The 16,795-nt window shown below is 32.2% G+C and overlaps 1 protein-coding gene and 1 pseudogene across 1 annotated transcript; both read right to left on the reverse strand.

The window, feature by feature from the left end:
• Positions 1-628: 628 nt before the first annotated feature.
• On the reverse strand, positions 629-8,976 carry ndfip1 (Nedd4 family interacting protein 1). The gene is made up of 8 exons (XM_073820570.1): positions 8,814-8,976; positions 6,681-6,768; positions 6,437-6,567; positions 6,266-6,353; positions 2,791-2,915; positions 2,476-2,542; positions 1,614-1,720; positions 629-1,465 (listed from the first exon to the last, which is right to left on the reverse strand). Exons 1-7 carry the CDS (start codon positions 8,841-8,843, stop codon positions 1,614-1,616), a joined length of 636 nt encoding a protein of 211 aa, XP_073676671.1. The 5' UTR covers positions 8,844-8,976; the 3' UTR covers positions 629-1,465.
• Positions 8,977-12,206: 3,230 nt separating this feature from the next.
• Positions 12,207-16,082, reverse strand: LOC141288135 (glucosamine-6-phosphate deaminase 1-like; annotated as a pseudogene).
• Positions 16,083-16,795: the final 713 nt, after the last annotated feature.

Here is a 16,795-nt window from a genome sequence, read left to right on the forward strand (position 1 = left end):
GAAGTGTTACCAATATTTATTTCTAAAGCTACTTTGGATGCTTTTCTCATCTAAAACAATAATGAATTTAAATGTTTATTTTGGGGCTACTTTTGCAGACAAAATTGATGCAGTTAATTCATTACCTGATACTTCATGTAATTAATTAAAATTAGGGCTGTCAAATGATTAATCGTGATTAATCACATCCAAAATAAGTTTGTTTTTACATAATATATATAATATAAAATATAAATACATACACGTACATATATTATAATAATAGCTGTCTATATATATTTATTTCTATATATAAACTCTTTATAGTTACATATAACATTTTGCATCACATATATATACACATTCAACTGTGTGTATTTTTATATACATAATTAATTTACACAGTACTCACACATATATTATGTAAAAACAAACTTTTATTAATCACTCGACAGCCCTTATTATCTTTTTAAATCATAAATAGTAAGTAGTAATTTCACTGTAGTTGATTAAATAGAAGCAGCATTGGTGAAATTGAGACTTTAAAAAAGTAATGTTAGTGTATATTACCAACAAATAAATGCACAAGTGATCTGTGGTGTTGCCATAGATGTTACATTTATTAAAATTATTTGATAAGTGTAAAACATACAAATCACAAACAAAACATGGTGAAGCACTATCCCATGCTGAAGTCTTCAACAAAAATAAAACGAAAATAAAATCGATGAACCATCTACTGCTACATTTGGCGTCATAAAATATTCTGTTATTCACACTGATTGATTAAGCGCATTACATATTCAGGTGTGCTTTAATGCTGAATCATTTTGCTATCAGTCTAAGCTAACCTTTTACATAATAGGGAGTATTTTGGTCCGTTTTGTGACAGTAATTTAAAACAAGCTGATATTTTCTCGAATAACCTTTACCTTAATATGTTTTTGGCTTTACATGGACCTGGCAGACACTATTGTTATCTTGTTCTGCTTATATCTTCAAAGTGCATGTTTATAATGTTTAATATCTCTCTTCTTGTTAACCGTATATACACATACTCTTTTTTTTTTTTTCTAGTTCACAAAGTTCATTTACTAGATTTACTCACAAAGTAAAATTACAACTTTCCCACAAATCAAGAGAAAACCCACAGAAACAAACTGTGACGGGGAATTTAACAAAAACTGATTCTCAGATGGCGTCACCGCTAACTGGAGCGCATGCAAATGTAAGTAGCTTCTAAATGCATAATGAGTGTATACTGTACGCGTGAATTAAGCACTGATAAACGGTTGGAGGAGCTCGAACCCTTTAGTAAAAAATGCCAATGTGATTAATTGCAATTATGCAAACAACCGAGAAGTGCAAGGGGCGTCTGAAGCAGATGTGTTCTTTGCACTGCTGTTGTTGTTATGTCCTGAAGATTCAAAAAAGCTGAAGGCGGCTCGCCGTTTTGTTCATTTTGCAATTATCCTGAGAGTTTAATCTATTCACAAAATCAAAAGAGAGAAAACACTTGTCCACAATCATTTATATCACTTAAGGTAATCTTTTCATTTATTTTTTCTCCTAATGCAATGCACATCTATGCCATCTAAAAAAAAAAAAAAAGTTAATAATTTCTTATAAGTTACCTAATAGATAAAAAGAACTCGGGTTCGAGGAATGGTAGACATGGAATGATCTGCCATGTTGCGAACTCTGGAATAGTTGACGAATCCCCGGAAAAACAGCAGGAATCCTGGAACAATACAAATGATGTGTTAGTTGTAATAATATTAATAATTTAATAACTTAGAAAATCGTAATATTTAATACTTTTTGAATCAATAGAACAGATATGTAATGAAATGTAGCATTACATCACTTGCTCACCAATGGATCCTCTGCAGTGAATGGGTGCCGTCAGAATGAAACCTGATACAAACATCAAAATAATCCACAAGTGATCCAAACCATTTCAGTCCATCTATTGAAAGCAAATGCTGCTTGTTTGTAATAAATTCATCAACATTTTAACTTTAAACCATAACTTCAGTCCAAAACATGAGGCTATATTCCATAACAAGACTTCTTCCAAAAAAAAGTTGCTTGTTTTTCTCTCACTACCAAAATCCACCCGCATTTTTAAACTGTTTTTGCTTTTAACTAGTGCTTGATAGGTGCATATTTCTCTCCTGATTTAGAAAAGAAGACTTTTTCACTGCAAACAGACAGCTTTTCACTTCACAAGATGTTAACCGATGGACTGGAGTCTTGTGGATTACGCTGATGTTTTTTTATCAGCTGTTTGGACTCTCATTCTGACGGCACCCATTCACTGCAGAGGTTCAGTTGGTGAGCGAGCGATGTAATGATACATTTCTCCAAATAAGATGAAGAAACGTTCTCATCTACATGCAAATATTCTTTTTTAACGATTTCTTTAATAATCATTTTTAATGAACGATCATAAAGAAAAACATTTATTAAACTAAATCGCTAATTTACACTCACCTACGACCAGGAAAACCCACCACAGCCAGTACTGGCCATCAAAATATCCAGGGAAGTAGGTTGAAAACTGTTTAATCACAGAAAGAAAAGGGTGAGTGGTGTTCATCCTCTAAAAAAAAAATACTAACAAAGCATAATAGAAAACCAACTGCTTTAAATATTAATCCATTACCATAACATCTTATGTGATACAGTTGAAGTCAAAAGTTTACATGCCCAATGATCCCTGTTATTTTGTTAAAACACTTAACATTTTGCAGATTCTGAAAGGAGGATGTAAACTTTTGACCTCAACTGTATATTAGCCTGTCATACCCTGACAATCAGGACCCATTTGACCAGGGACAGTCCAAACCCAGAGATGGCCCCATAGCGTCCAGCCGCAGACGTGGTCAGACAGAAGGACAGGAAGAAGCCAATCCAGTTAAAGAGGAACGCCACTGATGACACAAAGAAATGAAAAGCTATTATTATATCTGCTGCACTTTTATCTAGCTATCAGTTAGGGTTGTGTGATACTGACACAAAATGATATCTAGATGATGATAACTAAACAATATTTTTAGGGATGTAACGGTATTGTAAATACCGTCGTACCGCAATAGCAAATTTTTTCGATACTACCGTGGTCGCATGACTCGATAAAACGATAGGTCTTCTGAGAAAAGTTTGCTCAGGCGAATGGAGCGAACGGGAGGTAGCAGGAACTACAATTCCCATCAGCCCAGGCGTGGCCATCATCCTTTGCGGTCTGTTGCCCGCCCCCCTTGAACGTCGAGTTCATTTTATTTTCGATATAGCGCCAGATCACAATAGAAGTCATTTAAGGTTATCTTTCCTATAGAACAGGTCTATACATTGTTGTTTTATTAAACAAACTAAATTGCCTTATGTTATTTATCTTATTTACACGAAGGCATGTCATTTCTGTCTCTACATGATGGCGCGTTTACAATGTCTCTTCCGCGAAAACACGCAGGACTCCATTCATAAAAACTTAATCTACTATAGCGCGGAATGCCACGGAATTTGTTGATTTTTGGATCAATAAATCAAAAGTTGGTCTGTCACTTAATTCAAATCGCGATATGGACTAGTGTCTGTGAAAACTGAAATGCAAAAAGACCGTTTTAATATGAATCCTGCATGTTCCGTTTGCCTCTGTCTGTATGAATGGTGGAGACGCGTTTTTTTTCTTTACTACACTCATACTGAAGCACACGTGACGCTCCCGGTAATTTTTGGCATTTGCATCTCACATGAACAGATAAACTCAATCTCCAAAGCTGCTGTTAGTGTCACTTTTACCGTTTCATTTGAGAAAACTAGCAACATATCATACTGTACACAGAAACTTCACAGCAACCTGTCAAAATAAAAGTACGATTTAACATGAAACAGAACAATATTAGTCTTGTATTACTTTTGTACAGTATAATGTAGGTGTTTATATATTCCTATTTAAATAATTTACATAAACAATATATATAATAAAAAATAAATATTACAAGAAGATTAACCACTTAATTGTAGAAAAAAATACTACAATTATTATTTAAACGTTTTAAACTGAATATAATTTTTCTTCCATGGATGGATTTTAACAGTAAACCTCTGTTTGTTTGCCAAAAATTAAAAGGGTTTATTTTTCATTTGATTAAAAATAAATAAATGTTTATGCTTTCATTTGATTATCAGAAAAATTAAAAAAACATAAGAATTTCAAAAAAAAAAAAAAAAAAAAAAGCAAAAGATTGTAGAGCCCTATTGTTCAAAATGTTAAAATATGGAGTTTTGGACTTATTTTTCCACTGAAATGAATGTTTTCGTTATTACACAAAGTAGGCTAAAGTACTGCGAAAAAAAGTAACGTGGTTACATGGTTTAATAATTTTTTGTTATTAAAATTGAAAAATTGAAGTTCCTGTTTCAAAGTTTACAGATAGATGGCTAATTTGTATGCCATTGATATGTTTAGTGTTCATGTAAACTGTTTAATAAACACTTCTGGCACTTTTTTCGAGTCTCTTCATTAGTTTTGTTTTCCCTGTAAATGATTCAATAAATACCGTACCGTGCCATTCATACCGAGGTATTACCGTACCGTGAAATTTTGATACCGTTACATCCCTAAATATTTTGCATAGTGTGTTCTTGTGCTGATATTTGGGGTGATTTAGGCCTGTCATGAATAATTAAATATGACACTAAAACCACCAGGAGGTGGCAGCAAGTCCCTGCCTTAACGAGTGAGTCATTGAATCATTCATTCAAACGATTCATTCAAAATTCATTTAGAAATGAAGCAAGTGACCATTGAATCACTGACTCAAATGATTTGCTCAAACTAAACTAAACACTGCAGTGTTTCTCTGAGACGCACAAATGTTCTGCTCCAGCTTTTATTGGTAAAAGACAAAAATTGTGTCTAAAATGTAACTTGCACAAAATATTAGGGCTGGGTATTGTGACCAATTCGGCGATTCGATTCGATTCTTATTTTTATGGTTTCGATTCGATTCGATATCGATTAGCTATCAATATTTCATTTAAAATGTTAAGTTTTGCAGACATGGGATCCATATTTTGATATAAATGCTGGTAACTGAAACTCTCCTACTTAAGTTTATTACTGAAATACACATCTACATTAATAATAGGGTGCACACAGTTGTTTATTTTAAACAACTTTTATTTTAAATGAACACTGTAACAAGAAGTCATAAATATGTGCATCCATTGTACACCATGTAAACAAACTGCAAAATGCATATTACTGTAAAACAAATTAAAAGACAGTAACAGTTCTTAACTACAGCCTAATCATTTTTGATCACCAGATTTTTCTGAAAAAAAGCAGCTGATGGTGACACCTTCAGAAGGAGTGGTGAATATTCATATCCTCTTACGTGAAGCACGTGCATTAAGAATCGATTCGGGGATTTCCCGAATCGATATCAATGCGTTAAACTGAAGATCGATTAAAATCTGAGAATCGATATTTTTTACCCAGCCCTACAAAATATTAACTTCTTCTTTGTTGAACTGTTATATAAAATTAATATCACATTTGCGTTCTAATGTGCTGATATTTAGGAAAACAGCTGTTGCTTGTGTGATATTACTTTATTATATGAATATAAAAAATAAAAAACCCATACAGGGATTTTTTTGTATTCATAACTTGAATTATAGGGGCATTTTGTTTCATCTTGCAATGAGAGTGACATACTCAATCTCAGCTCACATGCGACCCTGGACCACAAAACCAGTCTTAAGTCGCTGGGGTATATTTGTAGCAATAGCCAAAAATACATAGCATGGGTCAAAATTATTGATTTTTCTTTTATGCCAAAAACCATTAGGAAATTAAGTAAAGATCATGTTCCATAAAGATATTTTGTAAAATTCCTACTATAAATATATTAAAATGTAATTTTTGATTAGTAATATGCATTGTTAAGAACTTAATTTGGACAACTTTAAAGGTGATTTTCTCAGTATTTTGATTTTTTTGCACCCTCAGATTCCTGATTTTCAAATAGATGTATCTCGGCCAAATATTGTCCTATCCTAACAAACCATACATCAATAGAAAGCTTATTTATTGAGATGTACATCTCACATCTCATGTTTTGTAAAAGTTAACCTTATGACTGGTTTTTTGGTCCAGGGTCACATATATCATTAAAAAAAAAAAACAATCTACGATATTATCGCAGATGATAAATATTGCACACCTATACTATCAACAACAGCTGTTTGCATTCCAAGTATTGCGCACTCTTACTGAAAAATGTGAGCATGAAAATTCCATCGTTCCCAACACGCAGCTGATCCGTATCGTCAAAGCTGTCTCTGGCAATGAAGTCCTCATCCTGTATAAATGAACCAAGTACATACATGTCAAAAGAGTACTTAATTTAGAGTAATTACCTCTAAAACAATCACAAACACTCACCCTGTCAGTGACTAGAGGAACCGTGGCCTCTACTTTGTTCCTCTCAGCCTCGTCGTAGGACGGCAGTGACGTGGCCACGTTGTATGAGGGGGGTTTGGGGTAAACCTCATCCTCTTTGTACTCAAAGAAAGCTACAGCAAACATGTCACACATAGTAAAGCGGTTAGGCGTAACGACAGATGCATAGGTTATTTCTGGCCTGCTGTGGTTAATGTGCAGATCCGCATTCATACACTTGTGTTACCTGCGTTACTCGCCGCGATGCTGCTGTACGGTGGAGGTGCATCAGCGGTTTGTTGAAGCACCTCCGCTGAATCCTCCTCGTTATTCAACTACACCACAAAAAAAAAAAGAAAAAAGCTGCTGATGCATCGGAAAGGATATCATATTGCAACAGTAGAATGTGTATTATGAGATTAATGTACTGTTAATACAGAACAAACATTAAAATAATGAAATATATGCAGTATAAATCGATATATACACTACCAGTCCTACGTTTTTGAACAGTAAGATTTTTAATGTTTTTAAAGAAGTCTCTTCTGCTCACCAAGCCTGCATTTATTTGATCCAAAGTACAGCAAGAGCAGTACAACTTTGAAATATTATTACTATTTAAAATAACTGCTTTTTATTTGAATATCTGTTAAAATGTAATTTACGCCTGTGATCAAAGCTGAATTTTCAGCATCATTACTTGAGTCTTCAGTGTCACATGATTTGCTCTTCAAGAAACATTTATGATTATTATTACTACTACTATCAATACTTAGAACAGTTAATGACATTTTTCAGGATTCTTTGATTAATAGAAAGATACAGAGATCAGCATTTATCTGAAATAACTTTTGTAACATTATAGTAGCTTGGAAGAAATGATAGAAATTAATACATTTATTTAGCAAGGATGCTTTTAGAGTGATGAAAAAGACATTTATAATGTTACAAAAGATTTCTATTTCAAATAAACGCTGTTTTTCTGAACTTTTGATTCATCAAAGAAACCTGAAAAAATATACTCAGCTGTTTTCAACATCATAATAATAATCATAATAAATGTTTTTGAGCAGTTTAGAATGATTTCTGAATGATAATGAAGCTGTAAAATCACCGAAATAAATTGCATATTAAAATATAAATTATTTATAGTAAATTCTGCACAGTGAAAAAAATAAATGTGTAAAATATTACTACAATTTAAAACACTGCTTTCTATTTGAATGTATATTATTAAGTGTAATTTATTCCTGTGATCAAATCTGAATTATCAGCATTAATACTCCAGTCTTCAGTGTCACATGATTCTTCAGAAATCATTCTAATATGCTTATTTGCTGTTCAAATAACATCTAATTATTATTATTATTATTAATATTTAGTTGAGCACATTTTTTCAGGATTTTTTTAATAGAAATTATTGAAATTAAAACATTTAGCAAGGACACTTTAAAATGATCAAAGTGATGATAAAGACATTTATAATGTTACAAAAGATTTCTATTTCAGACAAACGCCGTTCCTCTGAACTTTCTATTCATCAAAGAAACCTGAAAAAATATATACTTAGCTGTTTTCAACATAATAATAAAAAATGTTTTTTGAACAGCAAATCAGAAAATTTGAATGATTTCTGAAGGATCATGTGACTGGAGCAATGCTAAAAATTCAGCTTTGAAATCAATTAATAAATTACAATGTAAAACATATTCAAATAGAAAACAATTATTTTAAATACTAAAAATATTTTACGATTTTACTGTACATTAGATCAAATAAATCCAGGCTTGGTGAGCAGAAGAGACTTTAAACAATCTAGTAACGTTAGTATACACCTACACACACAAAGTCAAATTACGCATTTGATAGTCTCGATGTGGTTCCAAATGAGCCCTTTATGTAATAATTAAGTATTATATGTCAAATATTAAACTAATCTAAACGTTATCAAGGTTTCGTACGTGATTTAGATGATCACTCCCAAAGCTATATCTTAAAGTACGATAATGAACTTTAACACGATTTTAACATGAGATCGGATATCACCGCAAACAACTCTTGATCAGAATGATAACCTAAGATATTGATTAAGTTATTTACACTAAAGTACAAACTATATTGTGTTCATATTATACAATTAATCATCGTGAGCTCTTCGTTTTTCCGGTTTGTTGTCACTGCTAACAGAAGGCCGCAGCGGCTAACAAGCTAATTAATCCATTTGACTTTATCCTCTCTCTTCTCAAAAGTCAAAACATTACAGTTTAGAGTCTTATAAACTATTACTAAAACCTCATCCACTCGATATATGTTGATAAAACCATCAATCTTACAGAAAAACAACTCGCTTAAAGAACCAAACCAAATGTCTGTTTGTTACCTGCTGATATCCACTCCGCTGATCTGTCATTCTTCCGCGTCGATCTGTTCGCTTAAACACTCATACAGCAGTTATGATCACTAGTTTAACCTAAGTTTGAACTAATTTAATATCACAAACTTATTGTCACTTAATGAAAATATTCTCGTTCGAAGTCAGATTGACAGTACTAGGCTAATCTATAGCCCAAACAATGGCGACTGCTCATGCTCAGTCGGTTTCAGTGTCAGGCTCTGCGGTTCTGTCTCAAAACCTAGTGTGCAGCCTATCTAGACAACATTTCAACCGTTATAGACGCTCAGTTTAGCTGTCTAATTAGGCAGCTCACTAGGGTTTGAACACAGCCCAGGGGTGTATTTATGTCAGTGCAAAGATTGTTGTTATGCAACCCATTTAAAGAGTTTCCATTAGTGACTCTGCTAAACTTTTAAACTAAAAGTACCTTTGAACTTTTTACTTTCATTTGTCTTTACAAAGCCTAGAGAGAGTAGTTGTCTGCAGTATTCAGTCCAAGTACAGTAATAAACACTCTAAGTCTGTTAAGGGCTGTAATATTTGATTCCGGAGGGCACGTCTTATTTCCAACTAAGTTACTTTCACTCAGTCATGTATGAACTTGATTACTCTGAACTGCCTATTTTGTCCACTGAAATGTTTTTATGTCAGCCACATGATAGGAAACGCCTTTAGTCACAGTTAAAAAAAAAACAATATGGTAAATTCTTGTAGCTTACAGTTGAATATGTCAGTGTTGTCATTGATAACTAAAACAAAGACTATTTAAACATGCTTTCATGAACTGAAATAATGCTTAAATAAAATAAAATCGAAATATTAGATGAATATTTAAAACGTGTTTAAATGTTGCCTTAGTACAGATGCATTGCTGCCACACACTTATAATTTTTTCCACTCAATTATTATGTCGTAATAATGAGATGTTGTGCTGTTTTAACAAAATCATTACTCGTAATAACTACGTTTTCTCGTTAAAATGGCATCTTGTAAAATTGATTTATGTCGTTAAAACGTCAATCGTCTCGGTAAAACAACATCTTTTCTCGTAACAACGAACTGTTTTTTTCATTAAAGCATCTTTTCTCGTAAAAACGAGATGTTATGTCATTAAAACAACAATTATCTTGGTAAAACGACACCCTTTCACATAATAATGAGATGTTTTCTCATAAAAACTAGATGTTTTCTTGTTTAAACGACAACTGCTCTTGTAAAAATGAGGTGTTATGTTGTTAAAACAACATCTTTGCTCGTAAAAACGAGATATGTCATTAAAACAACAATTATCTCTGTAAAATTACAAATTTTCACTGCATAAAATGCTTTTCTTACTTAGATTTTTTTTTTCTTGTTTCCAGCCAAAATATCTGAAAATTCTTAAATCAAGATGGACTTTCTAGACAAGTAAAAATTATTTTCTTGTTTTCAGAAAAAAAAAAGCCAAAATTAAGTGATTTTTTGCTTAGAGCAAGCAAAATAATCTGCCAATGGGGTAAGAAAAAAAAATCTTATTTCAAACAGAAAACAAGATTATTTTTCTTACCCCATTGGCAGATTATTTAGCTTGTTTCAAGCAAAAACACACTTAATTTTGACTTGTTTTTTCTGAAAACAAGACAATAATATTTATTCGTCTAGAAAATACTTCTTGATTTAAGAAATTTTAGATATTTTGGCTGGAAACAAGACAAAAGAAAAGCATTTTTTGCAGTGATCTTGTAATAATTAGATGTTTTCTTGTTAAAACGACAACTTTTCTTGGAAAAATGAGATGTTCTTGTTAAAACAACATCTTTTTTCGTAAAAACTGGCACATTTTCTTGCAATAACTAGATGTTTTCTTGTTAATACAACAACTTTTCTAGTAAAAATTAGATGTTATGTCATTAAAACAACAATTGTCTTGGTAAAATGACACCTTTTCTTGTAAAAATTAGATGTTATGTTGTTAAAACTACAATTATCTAGGTAAAACAATCTTTTCTTGTAATAATTTTTTTTCTTTAAAACGACATCTTTTCTCGTAATAATGAGATGTTTTTTTATTAAAACAACATTTTTGTTCGTAAAAATTAATGTTATGTTGTTAAAATGACAACTATCTCGGTAAAATAACACATTTTCTTGTAATAACTAACGTTTTCTTGTTAAAATGACAACATTTCTTCTAAAAATGAGATGTTATGTCATTAAAATGCCATTTATCTCTGCAAAAAAAAAACTTTCTCGTAAAAAACGAGATGTTATGTTGTTGAAACAATTATCTTGGTAAAACAACATCTTTTCTCATGATAACAAGATGTTTTTCCGTTAAAACAACATATTTTTTTGTAAAAACTAGATGTTATGTAGTTAAAAATAATTATCTTGGTGAAATTAAAAATGGTCTTGTAATAAATAATGTTTTCTTGTTAAAACAACAACTTTTCTAAAAAATGAGATATGTTGTTAAAATGACAATTACATCTGTAAAACAACATCTTTTCTCATAATAATGAGATGTTGTCTTGATAAAATGACATCTTTTCTTGTAAAAAGGAGATGTTATGTCTATAAAATGGCAATTATCTCGGTAAAACGACATCGTTTCTTGTAAAAACAAAATGTTATGTTGTTAAAACAATTATCTAGTCAAAATGACATCTTGTAATAATGAGATGTCTTGTTAAAATGGCATATTGTCTTGTAAAAATTAGATGTTATGTCATTAAAACAACATCTTTTCTCTTAACAACGAGATGTTTTTCACGAAAACAAGATATGGTGTTAAAACAACAATTATCTGGGCAAAACGACAAATTTTCTTGTAATAACTAGATGTTTTCTTGTTAAAAAACGACAACTTTTCTTGTAAAAATGAAGGTGTTATGTTGTTAAAACAACAATTATCTCAGTAAAACGGCATCTTTCCTTGTAATAACTAGATGTTTTCTTGATAAAACAACATCTTTTCTTGTAAAAACAAGAAATTATGTCTTTAAAACAACATAATTATCTGACTATAACTATTATGGAAAAAATAATGTGTGTGGTAGCAATGCGTCACCCCACCTTGGCAACTAACTGAAATAAAATGTAATTTTAATGAATTATTGAAACTAAAATAAAGGTGAAATAAAGGTATATAAATACTGAAATATAAATCTATCAATAGGTAAATAATTATAAATACTGAAATACCATATCATCAATCCAAAGATTACTATTTACAGTACTAAGTCTATTTATTTATCAATTTGTGATTTATTTGGTCACATTTAAAGAACATTTAAAAGTTTAATACAAGACAAAAGGCATATAAAAACAACAGAAAACAGAGGAGTGCAATTCAGGTAAAAACACAACCACAAATCTGTTGTGTGTCCATTCTTCCAATCAGTATCAGTCTATAGGCTCCACCATCTTGTTGTGCACATCCATAATGCCTGAAAAAACAAACAAAATAAAAACATTAACACTAACTGATGTCATTTTCTTTCATGCACAATATTCCTGTGTTCACTTTATTCCCTCAAGAGAGAGAGACAAAGATCAACAAACCATGCAAACGAGAGAGAGTCCGCGTTACCTTTGAAGTACTTGACCGTTTTGACCCTCAGCTCGTGTGTGGCGTCTTCATCGCACACAAACACAGCCTGCGGGTGCTGCTGGAATGCTGACACCGTCCACATGTGGTTCACTCCCTCTTCGATGGCTTTATAGAGTGCGAACGCTTTATGAGAGCCAGTGATAAGGATCATGACCTGAAAATGTCATATAATCATGTTAGCGTTCGTTGTATTGTTTCAGATCAGATCAGATTTCATAAAAAAAATTACAAAGGTTGAGGTCAAAAGTTTACATACACCTTGCAGAATCTGTAAAATGTTAACTATTTTACCAAAATAAGAGGGATCATACAAAATGCATGTTATTGTTTATTTAGTACTCACCTGAATCAGATATATTTCACATTACAGATGTTAAAATATAGTTTACGAGAGAAAATAATAGTGAAACTTATAAAAATGAACATTTCTGAGGTTTTTCAGCATTATTGTGTATTTGACCGCTTTCCAACAATGACTGTATGATTTTAAGATCCATCTTTTCACACTGAGGACAACCGAGGGACTCATTTCTCATTTAAACTACATCTTTTCTCGTAAAAACGAGATGTTATGTTGGTAAAACTACAATTATCTTGTTAAAATAACACATTTTCTTGTGACAAATAGATGTTTTCTTGTAAAAACGAGATATGTCGTTAAAACAACATCTTTTTACGTAAAAACAAGGTATGTCATGTTGTTAAAACGACAATAATGGTAAAATGACAAATTCTCTTGTAAAAATTAGATGTTATGTCATTAAAACCACAATTATATTGGTAAAAATGACATCTTTTCTCGTAATAAGGAGATGTTGTCTTGTTAAAATGTGTAAAAATTAGATGTCGTTAAAATGACAATTATCTTGGTTAAACATATTTTCTTGTAATAATGAGATGTTTTCTCGTTAACACATCTTTTCTTGTAAAAATTAGACGTTATGTTGGTAAAACTACAATTATCTTGTTAAAATAACATTTTCTTGTGACAACTAGATGTTTTCTTGTAAAAACGAGATGTTATGTCGTTAAAACAACATCTTTTTATGTAAAAACAAGGTATGTCATGTTGTTAAAACGACAATAATGGTAAAATGACAAATTTTCTTGTAATAACAACTTTTCTAGTAAAAATGAGATGTTATGTCATTAAAACAACAATTATCTTGGTAAAAATGACATCTTTTCTCGTAATAAGGAGATGTTGTCTTGTTAAAATGTGTAAAAATTAGATGTCGTTAAAATGACAATTATCTTGGTTAAACATATTTTCTTGTAATAATGAGATGTTTTCTCGTTAACACATCTTTTCTTGTAAAAATTAGATGTTATGTTGGTAAAACTACAATTATCTTGTTAAAATAACACATTTTCTTGTGACAACTAGATGTTTTCTTGTAAAAACGAGATGTTATGTCGTTAAAACAACATCTTTTTACGTAAAAACAGGGTATGTCATGTTGTTAAAACGACAATAATGGTAAAATGACAAATTCTCTTGTAAAAATTAGATGTTATGTCATTAAAACAACAATTATATTGGTAAAAATGACATCTTTTCTCGTAATAAGGAGATGTTGTCTTGTTAAAATGTGTAAAAATTAGATGTCGTTAAAGTGACAAACATCTTTTCCTGTAATAATGAGATGTTTTCTCGTTAACACATCTTTTCTCGTAAAAATTAGATGTTATGTTGTTAAAACAACAATTATCTTAGTAAAATGACAAATTTCAATGTAACAACTAGAATGTTTTCTTGTTCTTGGACTCATATGCAACAATTACAGAAGGTTCAAACACTCCAGAAAGAAAGAAAAAACATGCATTAAGTGCCGGGGGTGAAAACTTTTGAACAGAAAAAAATATTGGTGCATTTTTCTTATTTTGTCTGAATATTATATATTTATTTCATTTAGTACTGCCCTTCAGAAGTTACAGGAAATAGTAACATGTTTCCTAGAAGACAAAATAAGTTAAAATTTACCCTGAACTTAAAAAAAGTTAAAAAAAAAAAAAAACGGCTCTTAATGCATTGTGTTTCCTTCCGAAGCATCAGTGAGCGTTTGAATCTTCTGTAATAGTTGCATATGAGTCCCTCAGTTGTCCTCAGTGTGAAAAGATGGATCTCAAAATCACACAGTCATTGTTGGAAAGGCTTCAAATACACAAAAATGCTGGAAAACCAAAGAATTTGTGGGACCTAAAGGATTTTTTCTGAAGAACAGCAGGCAGTTTAACTGTTCAGGACAAACAAGGGACTCAAGAACAACTATCACTAAAAGTGGATCATTCAGGTAACAACACAGCATTACGAATTAAGTGTATGTAAACTTTTAAACTGGGTTATTTTTTATCAATTCAACTATTATTTTCTCTTGTGGACTATATGTAAGCGTCTTTATGTGAAATATCTTATTCAAGTCAGTACTAAATAAACAATAACTTCTTTTTTTGAAAAATAATTAACATTTCTATGTAAACTTTTGACCTCAACTGCAATAATATAACATTTCAAATGCATTTTTATTTATTTGTTTTTAAGTATCAGTTAATTTACTTATTGTTACCATACATGCACTGTGTTACGCATTTTTGACGCAAAGATGCGTTTATCTTACAATAAATGTTTGAAGTCAGAAATGTCTGTGGCTAGAAAAATGTGTAATCACTCCTGTAAGAGTCATCTTACAGGAGTGGGAGAAGGATGACAATTATAGATGTAATTATAATACAGCACATAAAGACTGTGAAACAGGAATATTTGTACCTCTCGAGCATCCATCACAGTGCCAACTCCAACCGTCAGAGCCATGGTGGGGACTTTAGAGAGATCGCCATCAAAAAACCGTGCGTTAGCTAGAATCGTGTCCATTGCCAGGGTCTTAACACGGGTTCGGGACACCAGACTGGATCCAGGCTCATTGAACGCAATGTGGCCATCGGGTCCAATACCTGCAACACGATTACAAATACAGGAAGGCAGTGTTGTTTAATGGTGGCATTCACGGGTCAAAGTATAATCGACTGTCTTACCGCCAACAAATAGTTCGATTCCTCCAGCAGCTTTGATTTTGGATTCAAAGTCCTGACACTCCTTTTCTAAATTGGACGCATTGCCGTTTAGGATGTGTGCATTTTCTGCTCGGATGTCGATGTGCTTGAAAAAGTTGTTCCACATGAACGAATGGTAGCTTTCAGGATGGTCCCTAGGAAGTCCTGTAAAAACAAAGTGATCAACTAAATATATGACAGGCAATTCAACCCTTGATCCCCAAGCATAAACGAGCGCTCACATACCTACATACTCATCCATATTAAACGTTTTCACATACTGAAAAGATACTTCTCCCTTCTTGTGATACTCTATGAGTTTCTTGTAGCATCCAAGTGGGGTGCCTCCTGTAAAACACAGGAAATATTAATAATATAAACATTTTAAATGAACATTTTTATGATTTTACCTGTTGGAAGACCCAGAGTGAAGTATCGGTCAGGTCCGGGGTTAAACTTCTTGATCCTGTTCCTGATGTATTTGGCAGTCCATTCGCTGACCTGGTCATAGTCATCAAGTATGATGAGCTTCATGGCTTTATCTGTGTCTGAGAGAAGCCTACAGGTAAATCGACCTGGAGTGTGTTTGTGTGTGTTACAGTCCTGCCTTCCCCAGACTTTACCCCTTATAGATTAAAGCGGAAGTACAGCTATAACTAACTACACTTCAGTGATATTCACAAGTGCACAGTGCACAAGCGCGCTCCCGTTATAAAACGACTGTGCACTGTAAACAAGCGACAGATCATTGAAAGCTTTGTCTTGTTTTGTCGCGTCGCAACGTTGTTTATAGGTCACTACACTTTTTTTTAGACACCAACACGCACTTTCTCTCAGCAAGTTAATAAACTAACTATAATCGGTTGCTCGAAGTTACAAAAATATTTATAAACACATGATTAGAAATTTGTGATGACACTGGAATTGATAATAAAATATATTAAGACACATAAAGAGCCTGTCATATTGAGCTGATAAACACTTACCAGATCATATGTTTGTGAGTAACTCTTCCAGCACCGCAGAGTAGAGCAGCTGAGAGGAACACAATCATGTGATCGAGAGGAAATGTTGCACGTTTCAGGATTTGTGTGTAAAACACATTGCGTCAGCAAAAAAGGGTTTAGAATCAACTTTGGACATTTTGGCAAGAGTTATACACTTTAAAATCGCTTACTATTTTATAAAATGCCTTGCAAAAGTATTCACATTTTGTTTTGTTGCAGCATTATGTTAAACTGCTTTAAATTAGTTTTGCCCCACATCAATTTACACTCCATACACCATAATAATGACAAAGCAAAAACCAGATTTGCAAATTTTA

Source organism: Garra rufa, chromosome 16 (genome assembly GCF_049309525.1).
Source record: "Garra rufa chromosome 16, GarRuf1.0, whole genome shotgun sequence".
In the NCBI taxonomy this organism is placed as follows: Eukaryota; Metazoa; Chordata; class Actinopteri; order Cypriniformes; family Cyprinidae; genus Garra; species Garra rufa.

Coding starts and splice junctions, on each gene's coding strand:
- ndfip1 (XM_073820570.1), bottom strand. CDS start 8,843: ATGACAGATCAGCGGAGTGGATATCAGCAG. Junction 6,769..8,813: donor AGCGGAGTGGATATCAGCAG/GTAACAAACAGA, acceptor TTTGTGGTGTAG/TTGAATAACGAGGAGGATTC. Junction 2,543..2,790: donor AATGGGTCCTGATTGTCAGG/GTATGACAGGCT, acceptor GTGATTAAACAG/TTTTCAACCTACTTCCCTGG.